The following is a 16670-nucleotide window of genomic DNA, read 5'->3' on the forward strand; positions in this document are numbered from 1 at the left end:
GAGCACTGAAAGAGGTTTTTCTTATTTTTGGTTAAAGATAGGGGATCAGTAATCCTATAAAGATCTAAGTTTTCAGTGTGGAAAGACTCTTAGGGAACTCAGCCTTCTGGTCTCTTTCTTAGCTGACAACCTAAACAGTAAGACACACTATTACTTTAGTGGTGCCAAGTTTTGTGAAGATCCATAATGGCAGAAATAAATCAAAGTACTTAGAACTAAAGGTTCTTTTCTGGTGAGGGAGTAATAGTCTGAGTTCATTGCTGATGAAATATGATTTGGCTGTGCCAAATGTTGATCTTCATCTAGAGCTGCGCTGTCCAACATGGCACCCACTGGCCCCAATTGGCTAAATTTAAATAAATTGAAATTAATTAAAATTAATAAAATTAAATGAATTAAGTACAATTAAAATTTAGTTCCTTAGTCATCCAAGTCACAGTTCAAGTGTTCAGCACTAGTATGGCAGCTAGTAGCTCCTGTAAAGGCCAATGCAAATTCATGGAACAATTCTATCGTCATAGAATGCTCTGTTGAGCAGCACTGATCTAGAAGATAAACTAGATCTCCAAAGATATTCTATCAAAAAAACACCATTTTGATGCTTGATTGACCACACCAGGGAGGCTCTGTCTAGTTTTTATTCTGAACTACCAGAGATTTGAAGTAGAAGAGTGAAGGCAGTTAAGACCTTAGATTTTGGTATGCATTGAAAAGCCTAATTTTTTCAGTAAAGTTACCTTCTGTTTGGAGATCACTATGGATAATGGTCATAGGTGGGAGCAGAGGATGTGATGCTGTGGGGTTAGGGCTTCCTCTGAATGAGAAGGAGTGTGTGACCTGACTGGGCACAAGGAAGTGGTCAGAGGTACTTTTGATACTTGCACAAGGGGTGAGTACCGCTGATGTTTAGTTTCTGGAACTTCCTTTGGTTTCTGACCTCCGTACCTTTCTTTATCTGATTATATTGGTAAAAATAGGTTAGGCATCCTAAGAAGAGCATGAATGTCAGCCTCCCTTTCTGGTTTAAGAGATTCTTAACACCTTCTTCAAAATGAAAGTACTTCTTTTACTAGTCCTGGTTCACATGCCTCTAAAACTTTAAAAAGAATTAAGGAAAGGGAAATCAAATGAAAGCCATAATACTTCTCACACTAGTTCAGAGTGTCCCTGGTGGCTTGTAGAATGGGGCTGTATCTAAATCATTTTCAGCAGAGTCTGCTGAGCCATTTGGTTGCCCCGTCCCACCCATGTCTTTTAATGTAGACTCAAGAACTGAGGAATTGGGAAGGAATGAAGTCCTCATCTTGAGGTCCTCATCTTTAGGGGCTAGGAGACAAGATGTCAAAGAAAATGGATCAGAGGGCAAGATGTCTCTCATGGAAGTTAGGAAGTAGGTCGAGAGAGATGTTAAGAGGAAGTCACTATTCAAAGAACACTTAGGATTAAGAACATAGAAACTAGTAGACAGAGCCAAGAGCTGTCCCCAGTAACTGTTAACAGGAGCCATTTTCATGAACTGATGAGAGAATAGGAGGGTGACTACAGGGGACAAAGAGGGAATTTCCAAGGCAGCGATAAAAACATGAGCCCTGGACCTTATTTAGTCTTGGATATTTCATGATCCTCTCACTTAGGTAAAAACTCTGGCATGCAGTACCTATTGAATGACTCCTCAGGAAAAGAAAATCACACTGAATGCATAAATTCCTTTATTGAAAATATTGGGTTGGCATTGCATTACATATACTCAATAGCCATAAATGGAGGGCCACACATTTCTGATTGGACAATACTGTTTTAAATAGAGAACACAGCATCTGGATATGCTCTCACAAGTATAATATCATGGACTAAACTAGATAGGAGTGAACTATATGCAAAATGACCATTTTGTGTGTTAATAGCATATGGTTGCAAATGGCATAAATGGTAAACATGATCATCATGAGACATTCCTGATATCTCACACCAACACATTATTTAACAAGCAGATTAAGGTTAGACTGCTGATACGTTGTTAAACAAGAGTTCTCAGTAGAACTTGGGTGCAAGTACACCCAGGCTACAGATTTAAGATATTATAACATTCATTTAAACTTGCATGGAATGTAAATGGAGTAAAATAATTGTTGATCTGACAGGAGGCCACCTGGCAATTTGTTCTCTTTTATAAATAGCCTAAAAATAAAAGAGTAAGCTAGATGAAATATTCTGACAGCTTAAGGCCAGCATTCTAAGAATTGTTTACTTTTTAAAAATACAGGTATATAAACACTACTTTTTTTTAATTTTTCCTTTCAAAGAGATCACTGGGTATGTAATTTATGACAGACCACTTTCTCAGCTTTGGCTATTATTTGAAAATTTTTTCCATTAGCAGTCTTTGGCTTTCGTAGAAGTCTGGCAGTCAGTAATATTGGTTAAAATTTTAACAAGGCTTTATTATTAACTTTAATAAAAGAGTGTTTCATGATATGAAAGTGGGTTGATATTAAAAAACAGGTTTTACTTTTTATTTCAATTTTGGTATGAATGCATTTCTTTGCACTGCTTTTTCTCAAATAGTCAGAAACCAAGACCATTGGGCTAATTTGACATTTTTCATTTCATATAATATACAGAAATTAAAACAGTCCCATTTAAAACAGAGGACTGTTCATTAATGTGAAAACCTGGGGGAAATTATACAAAAAAAAATGAAAATACAATTTTTGTTATTAACACACATGATTTTATAAGAACCAAAACATTTTCTTTTCAAAAGCATAGTCTGTTCTAATTCTAGGATCTTAAAAGTATACATTTCTATAAATATCAACTTATGACTGTGAGAAATGGCTTACTTTTTTTTACACAATTATGTTCAGAGTAGGTAACAAAAAATGTACCTTTTTAATGAGTAAATGGAAAGCTGGCCTACAATAGTCAAATTAATAAACATTGGTAATGAGTTTAAAAAAATTCAGAATTATGTGTTTGTATATATATGTGTATGTGTCCATATATATATGGACATTAAGCAGCACATACATATACATATCACCCTAAACAATCAGGGCAAAAAAATTTAATATAAAATTATATAAATCAAATGGATTTGTTGCCAAAACATAACACAAAATGTATACATTTCTTTATTTCAAGATTTGACACATTAAAAGAAAAAAACTGCCAACACATTTCAGACAATATACTAGAAATAATAAATAAAACAGTTAAAAAAATCACATATTCCCTTTAAGTGCTGTGCACTTTCAGTTTTTCTAAATGAGACTAAACTTTACCATGGCAAACAACAGAATGCTGTACATTTTGGTAATGAAAATTACATTGATAAATACACAAGGCATGTATATATTTCCACAGTATCTTCTTTTTCACAGTTACCAAAAATAAAAATTGCATTCAACTCATACATCTATAAATATTCCGATTCCTCACTATATGGATTTGAAGGAAGAGTATAAAGTCTTCCAACACTCTGGACTTCAGATTTCTTTCTTCATCGTCTGCCTTCCACATGTCCCTTTCAGAATCTCTCTTCAGTGTGATCATGCTCTGAGATGATGGCAGAAAGAAAGCACTATGATGGGATGAGGCTGTCTGGGCTGGACTTCATCTTCCAGCCAGCTTTGGGAGGGCTGTTTGAACCCAGTCTTGTTAACATTCTATTTTAAGGCAGTCTGAATTTCACTCAAATGTCCATACCTCGAGGTCTTGAACTATGAAGTCTTCCTTTTTGGAAAGAATATCATTGTTAAAAGTGCTGCAGGAGTTACTTCGTCCATGGTACAAATCAGCGTCTAGCCACAAACCAAATCGTCCCCTGAAAAGGGTGAAAAAACAAAATGGTGAAAACATCTCAATTTTATATGCACACTTACCGTCCTCCCTTGACCCATCTTCTTTCTTTTATGCTATAGACAGACAAAACCCTAAACGGCTGGTAAATAAGGGGTATACTTCCTTTATTTCATTTAAATGACCCATCTTTTCTAAAAGACAGGTGGCAGTAGCCCCTCATTTAGACACAAACAAATCATTTTATCTTCGGTTCTTGGTGTCATGTGTTAGACCACACTGTCCTCAATAATCTAAGCACATAGATGGGGTTTTGGTTACCTGAGTCAAAACAGAACCACTCAGGCCAGGTGGTAAATTAATAACAACAACAACAAAAGTCTTACCCTCCACCACCAAGTTCCAAGGAACTTATGTCTCCATTGATAAAGTATGAGTTTTCTCCACTCCACTTGAAGACCTTAGGGTAGAAACAAAACAGAGAATTAGCAAAGAGGGAGTATCAGGCTAGTAGCTGTGTAAGGAAAGGCACTACCCACTGGCTGAGGAAGCTCCTGGCTGCCAGACCTTTTCCACACCAGGATGAGGTCTCCCAAGAGGTCAGGAGGTAAGAAGGACCTCTCAGGCATATGCTGGTTCTGACCTTCAGTTCCTCCCTGGATCCCAGACCATGCGAAAGAGTGCTTCCCAAGGCCCCGGGGAGGGAATCTAAGCCATTTCTATGCTGTAGCCGTGAAGTGCTGGCCAGGCTAGAATGAGGCCCGGTGAGCTCACAGGATGGGACAGCGGCTGCTCCAGCAAGAGTCCCTCACCTCCAACCCCACCCACCCTCCTGACACTGTGACACTAAGAAGGTGGGTATTTCTTCCATTTAGCTACCTTGAAATTAGGGCTAAACGTGTAGAGAAAAGTTTCGCCTGTGCCATAATAGTGGTCACTGAACTTGAAAGGATGAGTTGCATATGCTCCAAAAATCTGTCAAAAGAAAACAAATGTCATCTACTTCCAAACATAAACCTCCGAAAGAAAAGCTTTCTGAAATATTTTAAGCACAATCCTGTTCTGAGATCTCATTATCTCTTTCAGCAAAGATCATTACCAAATCAGAGCTCCTAAACAAAAAGACCACCAGCAGACAGATAAATAAAATGTCCTCAGCTCTCATGAGATCCCAAATGACTCAGAGAACTTATTTGTCAAAGGCCAACAACTCCAATTTTAAAAGACCTCCAAAGTCCACTAAAAAGACAAATTTCCTTCAGTGACTACAGATGACACATTGGGAACATTCAACAACAAGATGCATCCTGCACACTGAAATGAGTGGTTGAGAGAACGAAGGCATGTCTCTGATGTGTTTTATAAGTGCAATCATGAACAAACCCATTTCCTCAGAGAAAATAAATTGTTCTCTTTTGATTTGTAAAAATGAGTTCTTAATATGCTTATGAAAACTGTATCCTTAACATGACTGATCCAATATCTCTTAGTTCAAACTGGCTGTTAAGAAAAAAGTAACAATTCCATAATATTGTGAGCTTTAGAGATGATTTAGATGTATCTGAATCAATGATGTTTCTATTTTTTCTTGTTGGCGGTTGGAAGTAGTGTTTTCAGAACATTCATGCCCACTGCTTCAGCTTCATATCCTTCTGCTCAGATCCTGACCAATACCTGCGGGGCTGAGGACTGGCAAGAGTGAGCATATATATTTTTAAAATGTCCCTAGGTGATTCTGATATACCTTCTCCTCCAAACCCCACTCTGTTTTCCAGATAGAGTCCAATCCCATTGCTTTAAATGGACTCTACCTGGAAAATATCTTAATTTTTCAAAATAATTTTCATGGGATTGTCATCATTGTGGAATCTCTCCTTCACCAGTTAACACCCAGTTTGTTGCCTTCATGGAGCTACCAGCCTCCTCTGAATTGTTACCACCAAAATTTTTATTGTCTAGTTCTAGAATGACCTTTGGCTTGAACTTCCTTCCCCATGTTCTTCTAAATAATGTCAGTTCCTTTGGGGAGAGCTTCTGAGCTGTATGTCTTATGGTCCACCTCTTTCCCTGGAGGTAGGAGCTACGGGCTCTGCTTTGGAGTGGGGGCCTGCTTCTCTCAAAGGGACAATCGTGTTTTATGCTGGGCAGGGCAGCAGCTGCTGGTCTCGGCTCCCCTCACCTGACATGGCACTTCTGCCCTTAAAGCTGGGGCAAAGGCAGCAGAGACCCCAGTATTCTCAGCCGGCCTTGCCTAAGGCACGGCTTCTGTCCTCAGAGTAGGGGCCAGTGAGAGGAAGAAAGCCCCTTGCCTCCAGGTGACACTTGCCTGAAATTTAGCCTCTGAAACACAGATCCTGGGCAGGGGATAAAAAGTGCTGGCGTCTGCCCCTTGAGGGGGCATAGCATGCCCCTTGCCTGGGAGCTGGGGGTTGAGAGAGGCTCACCTTGACCACAGGTGCTCAGAGGGAAGCTTCTGTCCATCTGAGTGGGGGATGGGGAGGGAGCAGGCTGTGCTTCAAGTGGCACAGAAATCCCACTCTTACTACTGAGATTTATCTCAGCAAATGGTTCTTCACTTGCTGTGTGCCCTCAGGGCAATTTCCAGAGACTTTAAGTGGCTGCTGTTTTTATTTCTACTAGTAACGGCTGTTTCACTGGGGACTGATTTTGTAGAGCTGCCCATGCCTGCCATTCTGCATATGTAATGCTTTTATATTAGAATTTTATATAATTCACTTCCAGATAAATTTGCAGGTGGTGTTCTATCATGTTCTCCAACATGGTAAAACCACATGCTTGCCTGGAGGGTAGGTGGGGTGGGGAGGCAGAGTTAGTGTCCAGCTGCCTTCACATAGCACAGGTGCCCCCAGGGTACCAGATTCAGTAAGTTTATACCTCTGGATAAATAGCATAGCGTTCAGGTGTAGGCCCCCTTTACATATCTGCTGACAGGAAGCTGGGTGAAACTGTGTCATCCAAACCCACTCTGCAGCCAACACATTCCCCAACATGTTTATTATTTTTGGTAAATTAGTAGGAGAACTAATCTGTACTAATGATGCAGGGGTGTGTGTGTGTGTGGTCCAAACCCGCCTAGTTTTATCTCATCTAAAATGTAGCACTTAACTAAACATGTATTTCATTAAATCCCTACGTAATTACATTTGAAACCTCTGTTGTTATTATGTAAATTTTTAACTTGACTCTCCCTACTATTCAGGTTGGATTATGATTAAATAATCCAAGTGTCATCTATCAGTAAATAATAGTGGTAACAATGCTAATAGCTAAACTACCCACTACAACCCTTAATCTGCAGTATACTGCAACCAAGCCACAAGAAAGACCAGCTGAGAAAGACAGCGTCTTTAATACCCCCATCTCTCTGCTAATTTTTCCCAAGACAAATTATGACAGCAGAACTCTATTTTCCCTAAAATGATCCCAATTATATGGCTTCATAGCAAGCTCCCCAATGCTCAATGGTGGCCCTTACCTAATAGGCACTCATTATATATTTTCTGAATGGGTGAATAAATGAATTGTTGAATAAAACCTGCTTCAGTGCCAGGAAGAGAAAATAATGATATCTACGTCTTAAACAGGAATCTCTCCTTGATATAATACAGACCAGACTGAATGAATAAAGAGCAGACTTGAAAGATGCCTGCCTTTTGTGAAGCAGAAGTCTGTCGGGATAGTATATGAAAAAACCTGGACAGATTCCACTCATACTCCAGGCTGACCGAGGGGAAAAACTACTAATGTAGGGTAGTTGGGGGTGATACCTAGATTTTACCAGTGCCTCCAAGAACAACTGCAGCCCAGGCAGAAGCGCAATAAGCAAGGTGCTGAGCATTTTCTCCCGTTTCATAAAGACAGGGTCCTCAGGTACAACCACTGTGGCCGTGACTGGTTCTCCATCTCAGAAACCATGCAGCAAGGTTGGTGGGCACTACTTCAGCTACCTGGAGAAATTTCTGGTATGGCATTGGAACTTCCTTCTGTAACTGTTTCCAAATCTAGACTTGACATTTCTTCCAACCTCCCCAGTTTTAGATTGTAGAATATCATTATAGCTTCCTACTCTATGGTGAGCACAGGAAAAAAAAGTTCTTTAGAATGTGACTGCATTTGAAGATAAGCTCCATTTTCTCTTTCCAGAGAAGCATTCTGAAGCACATAGGGGCAAAATGACATATTAATTGGGATTTACTCCAAAATACTTCAAGAAAGAAAAGCCAACAAAGGAAAAAAGACAAATGAAGCATATGTGTCAAAATCCTGCTAACTCTGGAATCTGGGTGATGGCAGGTCATTGTACTAGTCTCCCTACTGTTGCGAAGGTTTGAAAATCTTCATTAGAAAATGTTCCTCTATAAAAGGAAAAAGCCTTACCTGATTATCCATATCTTTGATGACCAACAGTACAGGACTGTCTAGTGATGCTGATTTCCGGTAGAGAGTTTTCAAGCTGGTCCCATGCTCTAATGTGCTATATGCAAGTCTCCATGGATACCCCTGTACCCTTGCTGGAAGGCGTCGGGCCAGCTGTGAATCCAAAGATGGAGATGTAAATATACAGTGTGCCTACAAATCAATCATGAACTTGTAGTATAAAACAGGTGCCTGTGGCTTAAACTCAAAAATCACACTCACTTACATATTGCTCTCCTTTACTCTGGCAAATATTTGCCACTATAAACTGAGAAGGGAAAATTATTGCTTGATGGTGTTTACCTTGGCGGGGATGCTGCCCAGAGCACGCACTCCCTCTCAGAATGACCCTGACGGGTCACTATGCCACTGTACATTTAAAGGTGTAGCACCTAGCTTGATAAAAGAGGCATGAATTACATGCTCCCTCTTGTACACTTCAGCCTGACTCTCACCAGGCAGTTCATGTTTCTCCGACTGTTCTTTCTAAAACCTAACAGGCTCAGAGCTGCCACTGATAACTGCAGCTTCCCCTGAAGTGAGAACAAGAAAACATGGCTGTTTCATGCTGCTAGTCTGTAGTCTGTCCTCATCGCATTTGTATCTTCCACTTACATTAATATTTAACTTAAACTTGGCGCCATAAATATCAATAATGCATATCTCTTCAGAAATACAAACAAAAGAGGCACTGTAAAGTGCTGAAGTCTTCAGGATGCTTGACATAGTTCCAGTATCAGCATGAGCTCCATCTCCTTGACTGCTTGGTCAAGTCTCCTGGCTTTCCTGGGTCTTACAGATTTGTAAATTGAGGGACTTGAGCTGGATAAGTCTTTAAGTTCTCTAAAATTCAGGTTTCTATGCTGACTGACGGAGAAAGTACAAGAGGTCCCTTACTAAAGTTCAAATACAAGCACATTGTAGTATTTCATAAAAACTGAAGTAGGCAGATTTTCAGAAAATAGAAAGTAAATAAAGAAAACTACAGAAAAGGGAAAATTACACCCAGTGGTAGGTGGTTTTCAAAAAGCAAGTAAAGTGTCCTTGCTATATGACTTACTGAGCCCGATAAATTAAAACCACTGTAACTCTACAATAATCATTAGTATAAATTTGGGTCCTTTTTAAATGCATTAGGGCTGTTGCAGGCCACTTTAAAAATGGTTTTGAAGACAAGAAATGGTTTTCTATTCAGGTTTGGGGAATGGATGTAGGTGTCTAGCCAAGTCCTCACACTCCCAAGAAGGTAGCCATGATGCCGCCTTTCCGAAGCAGAGAAGGGGACACTGGCCTTGGACAGGCTGCTGGTGTTCTTCCTTCAAAACCTGGCTCATCCTTCACCCTGAGTGGAAGAGCAAACGTCAGGGATGGGAAAAGCTTTTTAAAGCCTGGAACCTATCACAAGTCCCCGGGAGAGCCCACCTGCTCGATATGCATGTTCTCCAGAAGCGCACTGTGGGTCTGCAGGATCGGCAGGGCCGCCTCCTCCTCATCTTCATAGTAGCTGCATGTGCTCTTCCTGCGTTTTGCCTCCTCAACGGTGATGATCTGAAATGGAGAAGACAGACAAACTGAGAAAAATGTATTTGCTTTTCCTTCGCCTGTTTTTGAAAAGGACTTCAGGTACACAACTGCCTATAACAGGTGGGGTTTTAGTAGCAGGACATAAATTGAGCCAGGACTTTGGGAGAAGTAGCTAATTACAATTTCAATGTCAGAACAAATGTAGAATTTAACACAGCACAGCTGCAGCACTTAATTAATATGTACAAATTAAAGTCACAAGTTTTCCAGTTCACTATTGCTCAGACATTGAGTGAGAATTATGTATAATTCTACAAGGGACTTACACCTTTGAAATGCCCTAAATTGTTAAGGGACTAATCAGAGCTCATACTGTAAGTCTTCTATAAATAGGAAAATTGGGAAGATAAGGATAGTTTTTAAATCAAGACTCCTACTTTCTCTCAAGGGTGTGCACATAGCAACAGACAGAAATAGCAAATGGTCACATCTGCCGAGAGCAAAAATACAAAGAGACACCAAACTTTGGTGTAAATTACAATTAGGTAACGATTCTTTATGTACTGTTCAGAAACCATCAAAGTAATCTTTCCTTCAAAACTGAGAACAGAAACATGATGCTGTACACAACATTTATTTCACTGTGGATACACTTATAAACTACCAAAGTCAATTTCACCTTAATCTTTTTTTTTTCTTGGTCTCTCTGAAAGGCTGGATAAATCAATGAATTATTTTGAATTGAAGGATATAGACAGAAGGTAATTCACCTGGGTACCAATATTAATGATTTTTGCATTATAGAGAAAAAATACTTAAGTTATGTCTAGTACAGACTGTCAGATAATGACTACTCAGTTTCCAAAATGCTGTCGTCTGTCCCAGATTTACTGATGTGGAAATTAGCCCTTAAACTTTAGCATCTTTTCAAGGGACATTTACTTAAAGAAAACACTGTCAAAGAATCACAAATCCAGCATTTTAAATGTATTAAATAAATCACATGTTTTGGGGGATCTCTACATTTAACAAAGGTACAAAATGTGGCTATACACATTTGTGGCTATACAAAATGTGGCTGAAAACAGTCAAATATGGATTTTGATCTCAAAGGGAAGGGGCAGAACACACCATATCCATCTCCAAAACGGATAAAATACCTGCTCTGGTTGCAATGTCAGCACAATCCTTTCTAATTGGAAACCATTTCATTCCATACTGAGTGGCAGAGCTCTGAGGATTCACGGGCACCTAATTAGCTCTCAGGACTCCAACATACCTTCACAAAAGGCTCTTGGTCCGGTCTGGCACAGTAGAAAATCTGAATGTCCAGGGGCAATCTTCGGACTCTCATGGTGACCCGGTGGGAACTGCCTGCTTGCTCTCTAATATGGAACAGGTTTTTCCTCTGCCTGCCTCCACACCACTGTTACTTAGAGCCACGCTGAGTTACAACTGCTTATGTAGTATCTAGTTTCCTGCACGACTGAGTTTCTGTTTCCCTTAGGAGAAGGTTCGATATTTCTACAGGAACACACCCAAATTAGGATTTAGAGCAAACACACACTTCCTGTTAGGCAAAGCTGTGAGGCTGTAAAATGACACTTTCACCTTTGAAACGGTGATTTCCTAACAGTACAACAAAACCCCATTGTTTTATTTTTTTTCCCCTCTTCTTCGTCTTATACTTTCTTCCTAATTGTCCTCCAGCTGGCTGAGCCAGCTTTTCTAGCCCTGCATTTACAGGGGTTTTTTTTTTTCTTTCCTGCACCTTCTAAAGCTAAACCTCCATTTTAAAACTTTATGTATGTTTTCTGACATCAGTTTGAATCTCAAAGGAAGGATGGAAAGGAGCCTTTTACCCGAGGTAGGTTTGTTATACTTAGAACAATGGTGTTTCACTTCAATACCATGTTATATTTGTTGGGAATAAGAACTTCAAAGAATGGGAGAACATCTGGTTTTTATGAGGCTGAGAAAAATGTTACTTTAGATTCAGTTTTTCAAAAGAGCTGGCAGAGCAATATTTACCTTTTAACCTTTTGAAACATTAATCTTAATGACTAAATGAGCATGATGAGTCCTCCTCTACTGCCCAGATCAAGTGTCAGGGGGTTAGGAAGGAATGTAGATCACCACTGGATCAGGTTCAGTGATCTTTCTGTGAGTCTGTCAGATCCAGAATGGCCTGCCTCTCAGTCTCCGGTACCCCTGGGAGATGGAGTGCTACTGCGTAGCTCCTCCTGGGGGTCAGTTCTAATGAGGACTCTGGCAGATACTTGGTGACCAATCTCAGGTCAGCCCTAACTCATTCTCAGTGCAAGAGCCTGGACACAATCTGAGGCGGATCACTTGGATTTTGTGCAGTGAGACAGCATTCTCTCCAGTACCATTTAGTGAGCGCTTTCTATATGATGCCAGGTGCTTTGCCAAGCCCAGGACACAAAACAATCAATATATCATTTCTCAGCTTTTTAAGAAATTAGTAAAAATTTAAAGAATTGAATAATAATAACAATACTCTGTTGGCAGAAGCACAGGGAGAAGGGTATTCCTCACGTTTCTGGCAAGTTAAGTTGTCATTATTTTAAAAATTAGGAGCCTTAAAAAATTAGTAGCCTGATACCAAGTAATTTCACTTCCAGAAAACTAGAGAACAGTCAGAGGTACAGGTCATCTCATCCTTGTGAAAAACCTGAACCAACACAATGTTTCCTAAAAGTGGGAACTGTTAAATAAATCATGATTGAGATGTTTAAAATAGTACGCAACCATTAAAATGAGGCTTCAGAATCCTTAATATGATACAGTTCTGCTAAGATGTCACGTGAGAAAAGCCAGATATCAAACTATAAATAGAACGTGACCCCATTTTGCAAAAATAAAAAGACTCACTCTCCCCACTCCTGCCCCTTAGAAAACACCCTAAAGTAGAAAAAAGGACTGGAAGAAAATGTGCAGAAGCATTAAGTGTGGTTAGGTATTATTTTAAAATGTTCTACATTGTACTTTTCTGTAGTTTCTAAATTTCCTACAATAAGCAGGTGTTAGTTTTATAAAATTAGTAAATAAAGCTCATTTAAAGAGCTTGGGTATAGAGGAATGGCTGGTGTTTGGGTTGGGGTTGGAGGTGCCCTTGGGGGTCTTAAGCGAAGAGTGCAGACAGCTGACTAAGGCAATGGTTCCCAACCCACATAAGATCAGAATCAACAAATTCTGACTAGAGATGACTGACTAGAAATGATGATGAAAGAGAAGAACCTGGGACCTGGGATGACATCTAGGTTTCTGGCTTAGGGTGTGCTCATTAGATGGGAATACATGAGGAGAAGCAAGTTTTGGGGAAAGATAATGAGATGTTTTGGACATGCTGAGGATCAGATACCTGCTAGGGGAATGAAGGTTCCTCTTCCCCACCCGCAGAGGAGACATGCGATTACAGTGGCTTGGCCTTCAGGTAATGCTAGTAAGCAGAGTTTGCTCCTATATGGGAGGGAGCTGGGCCAGCATTCTTCTCCTCATTGTACTTCTGAATTCTCTCTTCCATGTGGCAAGAAACAGCGATAGCAGTCCAGTCACCCCTCTCTCCAGTTATCTTTGCTTTCCATGTGTTCCAAGTGTTAACCAAGAGCACTAGGAGCCTGGAACAGGACAACTCATTTCTTCCTCCTCCATCCCTTTCTTCCTCTTCCACTAAGGATCTAGAGACACCTTCTAGAGGGATTTGCTTTTTCATTTTCCTCAGTGGCTAAGCCTGAGAAGGCCTAGGGCAGACAGTGCCCAAACCCGTTCTACTCCACCCTAGATCCGGAAGCAGACCTTTCTCTCTCTGCAGGCCTCTGTACCTCCTTGTCCTCTGGCAGTGGTAGATGTGACCTCTTCTCCCACTGGAGTCATCAAGAGCTGAGATTCAAGGTTGAGATCAGTGGAAAGAGGCAGAACAGGCCTTAAAAGAGTGCTGCTTTGGCTCAAGATAATCAGGCCTAGTCGGGAAAGGATTAAGGCCCCAATGCAATTTAAACCTTCTCTCTGGAACTCCGTGCTGGGGCAAGAGACCATAACCTCATTAGGGAAAAATGCCTTTCCTAGCTTTCCTTCCTCTGTGCACATATCTCATGAGGGCCTCTTGGGCAGGGCTGGTTAGGTGAGGAGGACAGGACTTTGTATTCCTGAATGCCTTGGCCAGAATGCAAATGTCACACCATGTCTACCTCATGGAGACCCAGCAGTGCTGTGGGGCATCTGTGAGCTCTAGAAGAGCAGCCTGAGAGAAAGAGGTGGGTGGTGGACACTGATGTGGGGAGTCAGCAGCATAAACCTTGGAAGTTGACCAGCTCATCCAAAGAAGATATAATAGATGAGCAGTAAAGATAGCCAAGGATAAACTCGCAGGGAGCACCATGAGAAGAGGAACAAGCAAAGTATACTCGGAAAGACTGGCCAGAGACAGGAGGAAACAGAAAAAAATAAAAACAAAAACAATAGAATTGATAATGAAAAGCCAAGGGAAGGAGAGACTAATAGGCCTACATATTTTTAATCAATGGTTTCAAACAAGAAGCTTGTGAACTAAGGGAAGACAAACATGTAAACAAGTGAATTGCTGGGCAATATAACCACAGAGCTAGGAGCCACGGGCAGTGGGAGGACAGCAGGCGTAACTGGCTGAAAGCCTCATGGAAGTGACAAGTGAGCTGGACCTTGCAGGATGACAAGAGTTTGCCAGAGAAGGCTGCAAGCACACATTCAGGCTGGCAAGGAGTAAATGAAAAAGGGACGGGTGAAGGCAAACGTGCACAGGACCCGGCATTCCAGAAGGAATTAGACCCTAGGGGCAGGCCTCCTCATCCTTAGTCATCCCAGCCTGGCAGAGTTCCAGCCTTGTAAGGATCAGACCACCCACTTGATGAGTTTAAAACCAGAGTGTGAGTACTGCTGGAGAAAACCACCCCTCACTGCTGCCTGGTGCCAGACCCCACCAGGGCCTGCAACACCAGACAGCCATCCTACTGTAAGTTCCTCAGCATTTTTCCTAGTCTCTACAGATGCCAATGCAGGCCTTCTCCATGTTCCTCTAAGTCCTCCCTCCTTCACTTCTAGGAGATGCCCCCTGCTTCCACTGCAAAAAAACCAAAGAAACAAAAAACGTCAAATGGGCAATGCTGTGATCTACCACCACTGAATCCACATTCTGTTCGCACACCTCCTATCCTTCTCTGCTGCTCAGCCACCTCACACCAATCCTATCCCTACCCTCACATCCCTGCTGATTCTCAGAGATCCACTCTCATGCTTATTCCCTTGTCTCCTGTACCTTCTACTCTACCGTTCCCACTGACCTCATCCAAAAGGGTACTGTCTCCCTCACAAGAGGGAAAACCTCCCTGCTCTCACCTCTTCTTCCAGTTTCCCATCTCATTTTTATTCTCCAAAACCAAATTTTAGTTGTTTGCCCACCTTTACTACCTCCACTTACTCATCCCTCACTGGTTCTTTGAACCACTGGAAGCTACATTTTGAAGCTACCACATTAATGAAACTGCTTCTGTCAAAGTCACCAACTACCTTCTTGGTTTTAAATCCAAAAGATACCTTGGTTCTTCCCTTCTGACTCCTCTGCAGCATAAGTCATTTTAGACCACTACTCCCCTCTTGAAACATTCTCTTCCCTTCACTTCTAAGACATGACTTTTCTTGTTTTCCACACCCTTTCTGGGCTTTTCTTCCCACTCACCTTTGTGGGCTCTGCTGTCTTTGGCCTCTTTAATGCTGGTATCTTTAAGGGTTCTGTTCTGAGCCCTGTTCCCTTCTCACTGGATATACTTTCCTAGGACAACCTCATCTACACCCACAACTTCAGCTTCACTAATGACTTCCAAAAGTATATCTTCAGCCCTTTTTCCCAAGTTTTAGTCTCAGTTGTCTCTTGGACACTCCACAGACACCTCATATTTAGATTAAAACCAAAACACAGAGTGATTTCTACTAAATCTAATCCTCTTGCTGTAGTTCTTATTGCAGTGAAGGTCAGTCACCTAGATCCCTCTAGTTCCCACTCTAAAAACCGAGAGATCAGTCTCGACATCCTCCTTACTTTCCACATGTAATTAATTACTCACAAAACCCTGGGTATTTCACCATCCAACTATCTTTCAAAAGCACTCAATTTTCTGTCCTCACTCTGCAACTGTTATCTCTCAACACTGATTACTGTGAGAACCTCCTAATGGGTTTTCAAGCCTCAAGTGTTGTCCAACTCCAATCTATTGAACATCTACCAGCAAGAGCGAGCTCTCCAAAATGCGTATCTGTGTTTACTTCTCCAGGCTCAAAATAGCTCAATGCCTTCCTACTGCCCTTAGGAAAATATCCAAACTCCTACTAATGGTTCATAGGTCCTCTCTGATCTGCCATTTCATTGTCTTCAGCTTCATTTCTTGCCACTCCATGATCCATCTGCACTAAACCTTTATTAGTTCATCAAATGCCCCAAAATCTGTTTTCCCCCCGAGTCATTCCTCTGCACAGACTTTTCTCTCTGGCCAGAACATATTCCATGTCCCATTTCCACCCCAACTGCCTTTCTTCCCACTTCTCTCCATCTCAGCTCAGATAACTCCTTCTGATCAGCTTTCTCCAACCCCCCCGAGCTCCATTCAGGTGCCTGGACACATGTTCTTACAGCACTTGGCACTTCACCTACAATGGCAATTATCTCATTATATTGTAATTATTTATCTATACTCTTTGATGCTAAGTTCTGCTTATCCGTCATACCATTAACACGAGAAGGGTTTGGTAAATGCTCAACAAATCATGAAGGGTTTTACAGGTCAAATTAAGGAGCTTGACTTTTGCCCTGTGTGTAATGGGGACCCGGCAGCAGTTTCAAAAGAGAATTGAAATTA

The 16670-nt window shown here is 41.1% G+C and overlaps 1 protein-coding gene and 1 long non-coding RNA gene across 9 annotated transcripts in view; one reads left to right on the forward strand and one right to left on the reverse strand.

Moving 5' to 3' along the window:
- LOC135321479 (uncharacterized) overlaps positions 1-16670 on the forward strand; it is a 31107-nt gene that overhangs the window by 12160 nt on the left and 2277 nt on the right. The gene's annotated exons all lie outside the window — the stretch shown is intronic.
- Positions 1693-16670, reverse strand: part of NCOA7 (nuclear receptor coactivator 7) — a 130396-nt gene continuing 115418 nt past the window's right edge. For 5 of the 7 annotated variants that reach the window (XM_031456270.2, XM_031456269.2, XM_031456273.2 and 2 more), the window contains exons 12-16: positions 9661-9786; positions 8200-8352; positions 4681-4776; positions 4188-4261; positions 1693-3826 (exon numbers count right to left, since the gene is read on the reverse strand). In XM_031456270.2, the coding sequence (XP_031312130.1) occupies positions 3691-3826; positions 4188-4261; positions 4681-4776; positions 8200-8352; positions 9661-9786 (585 nt within the window). In that variant the 3' untranslated portion in view covers positions 1693-3690. Of the gene's footprint in view, positions 3827-4187; positions 4262-4680; positions 4777-8199; positions 8353-9660; positions 9787-11041; positions 14882-16670 lie in introns of those variants that run through there. The other 2 variants (XM_010988609.3, XM_031456274.2) reach the window with 2 other exon arrangements.

The sequence above is a fragment of the Camelus dromedarius genome, chromosome 6 (assembly GCF_036321535.1).
Source record: "Camelus dromedarius isolate mCamDro1 chromosome 6, mCamDro1.pat, whole genome shotgun sequence".
Taxonomy (NCBI): Eukaryota; Metazoa; Chordata; class Mammalia; order Artiodactyla; family Camelidae; genus Camelus; species Camelus dromedarius.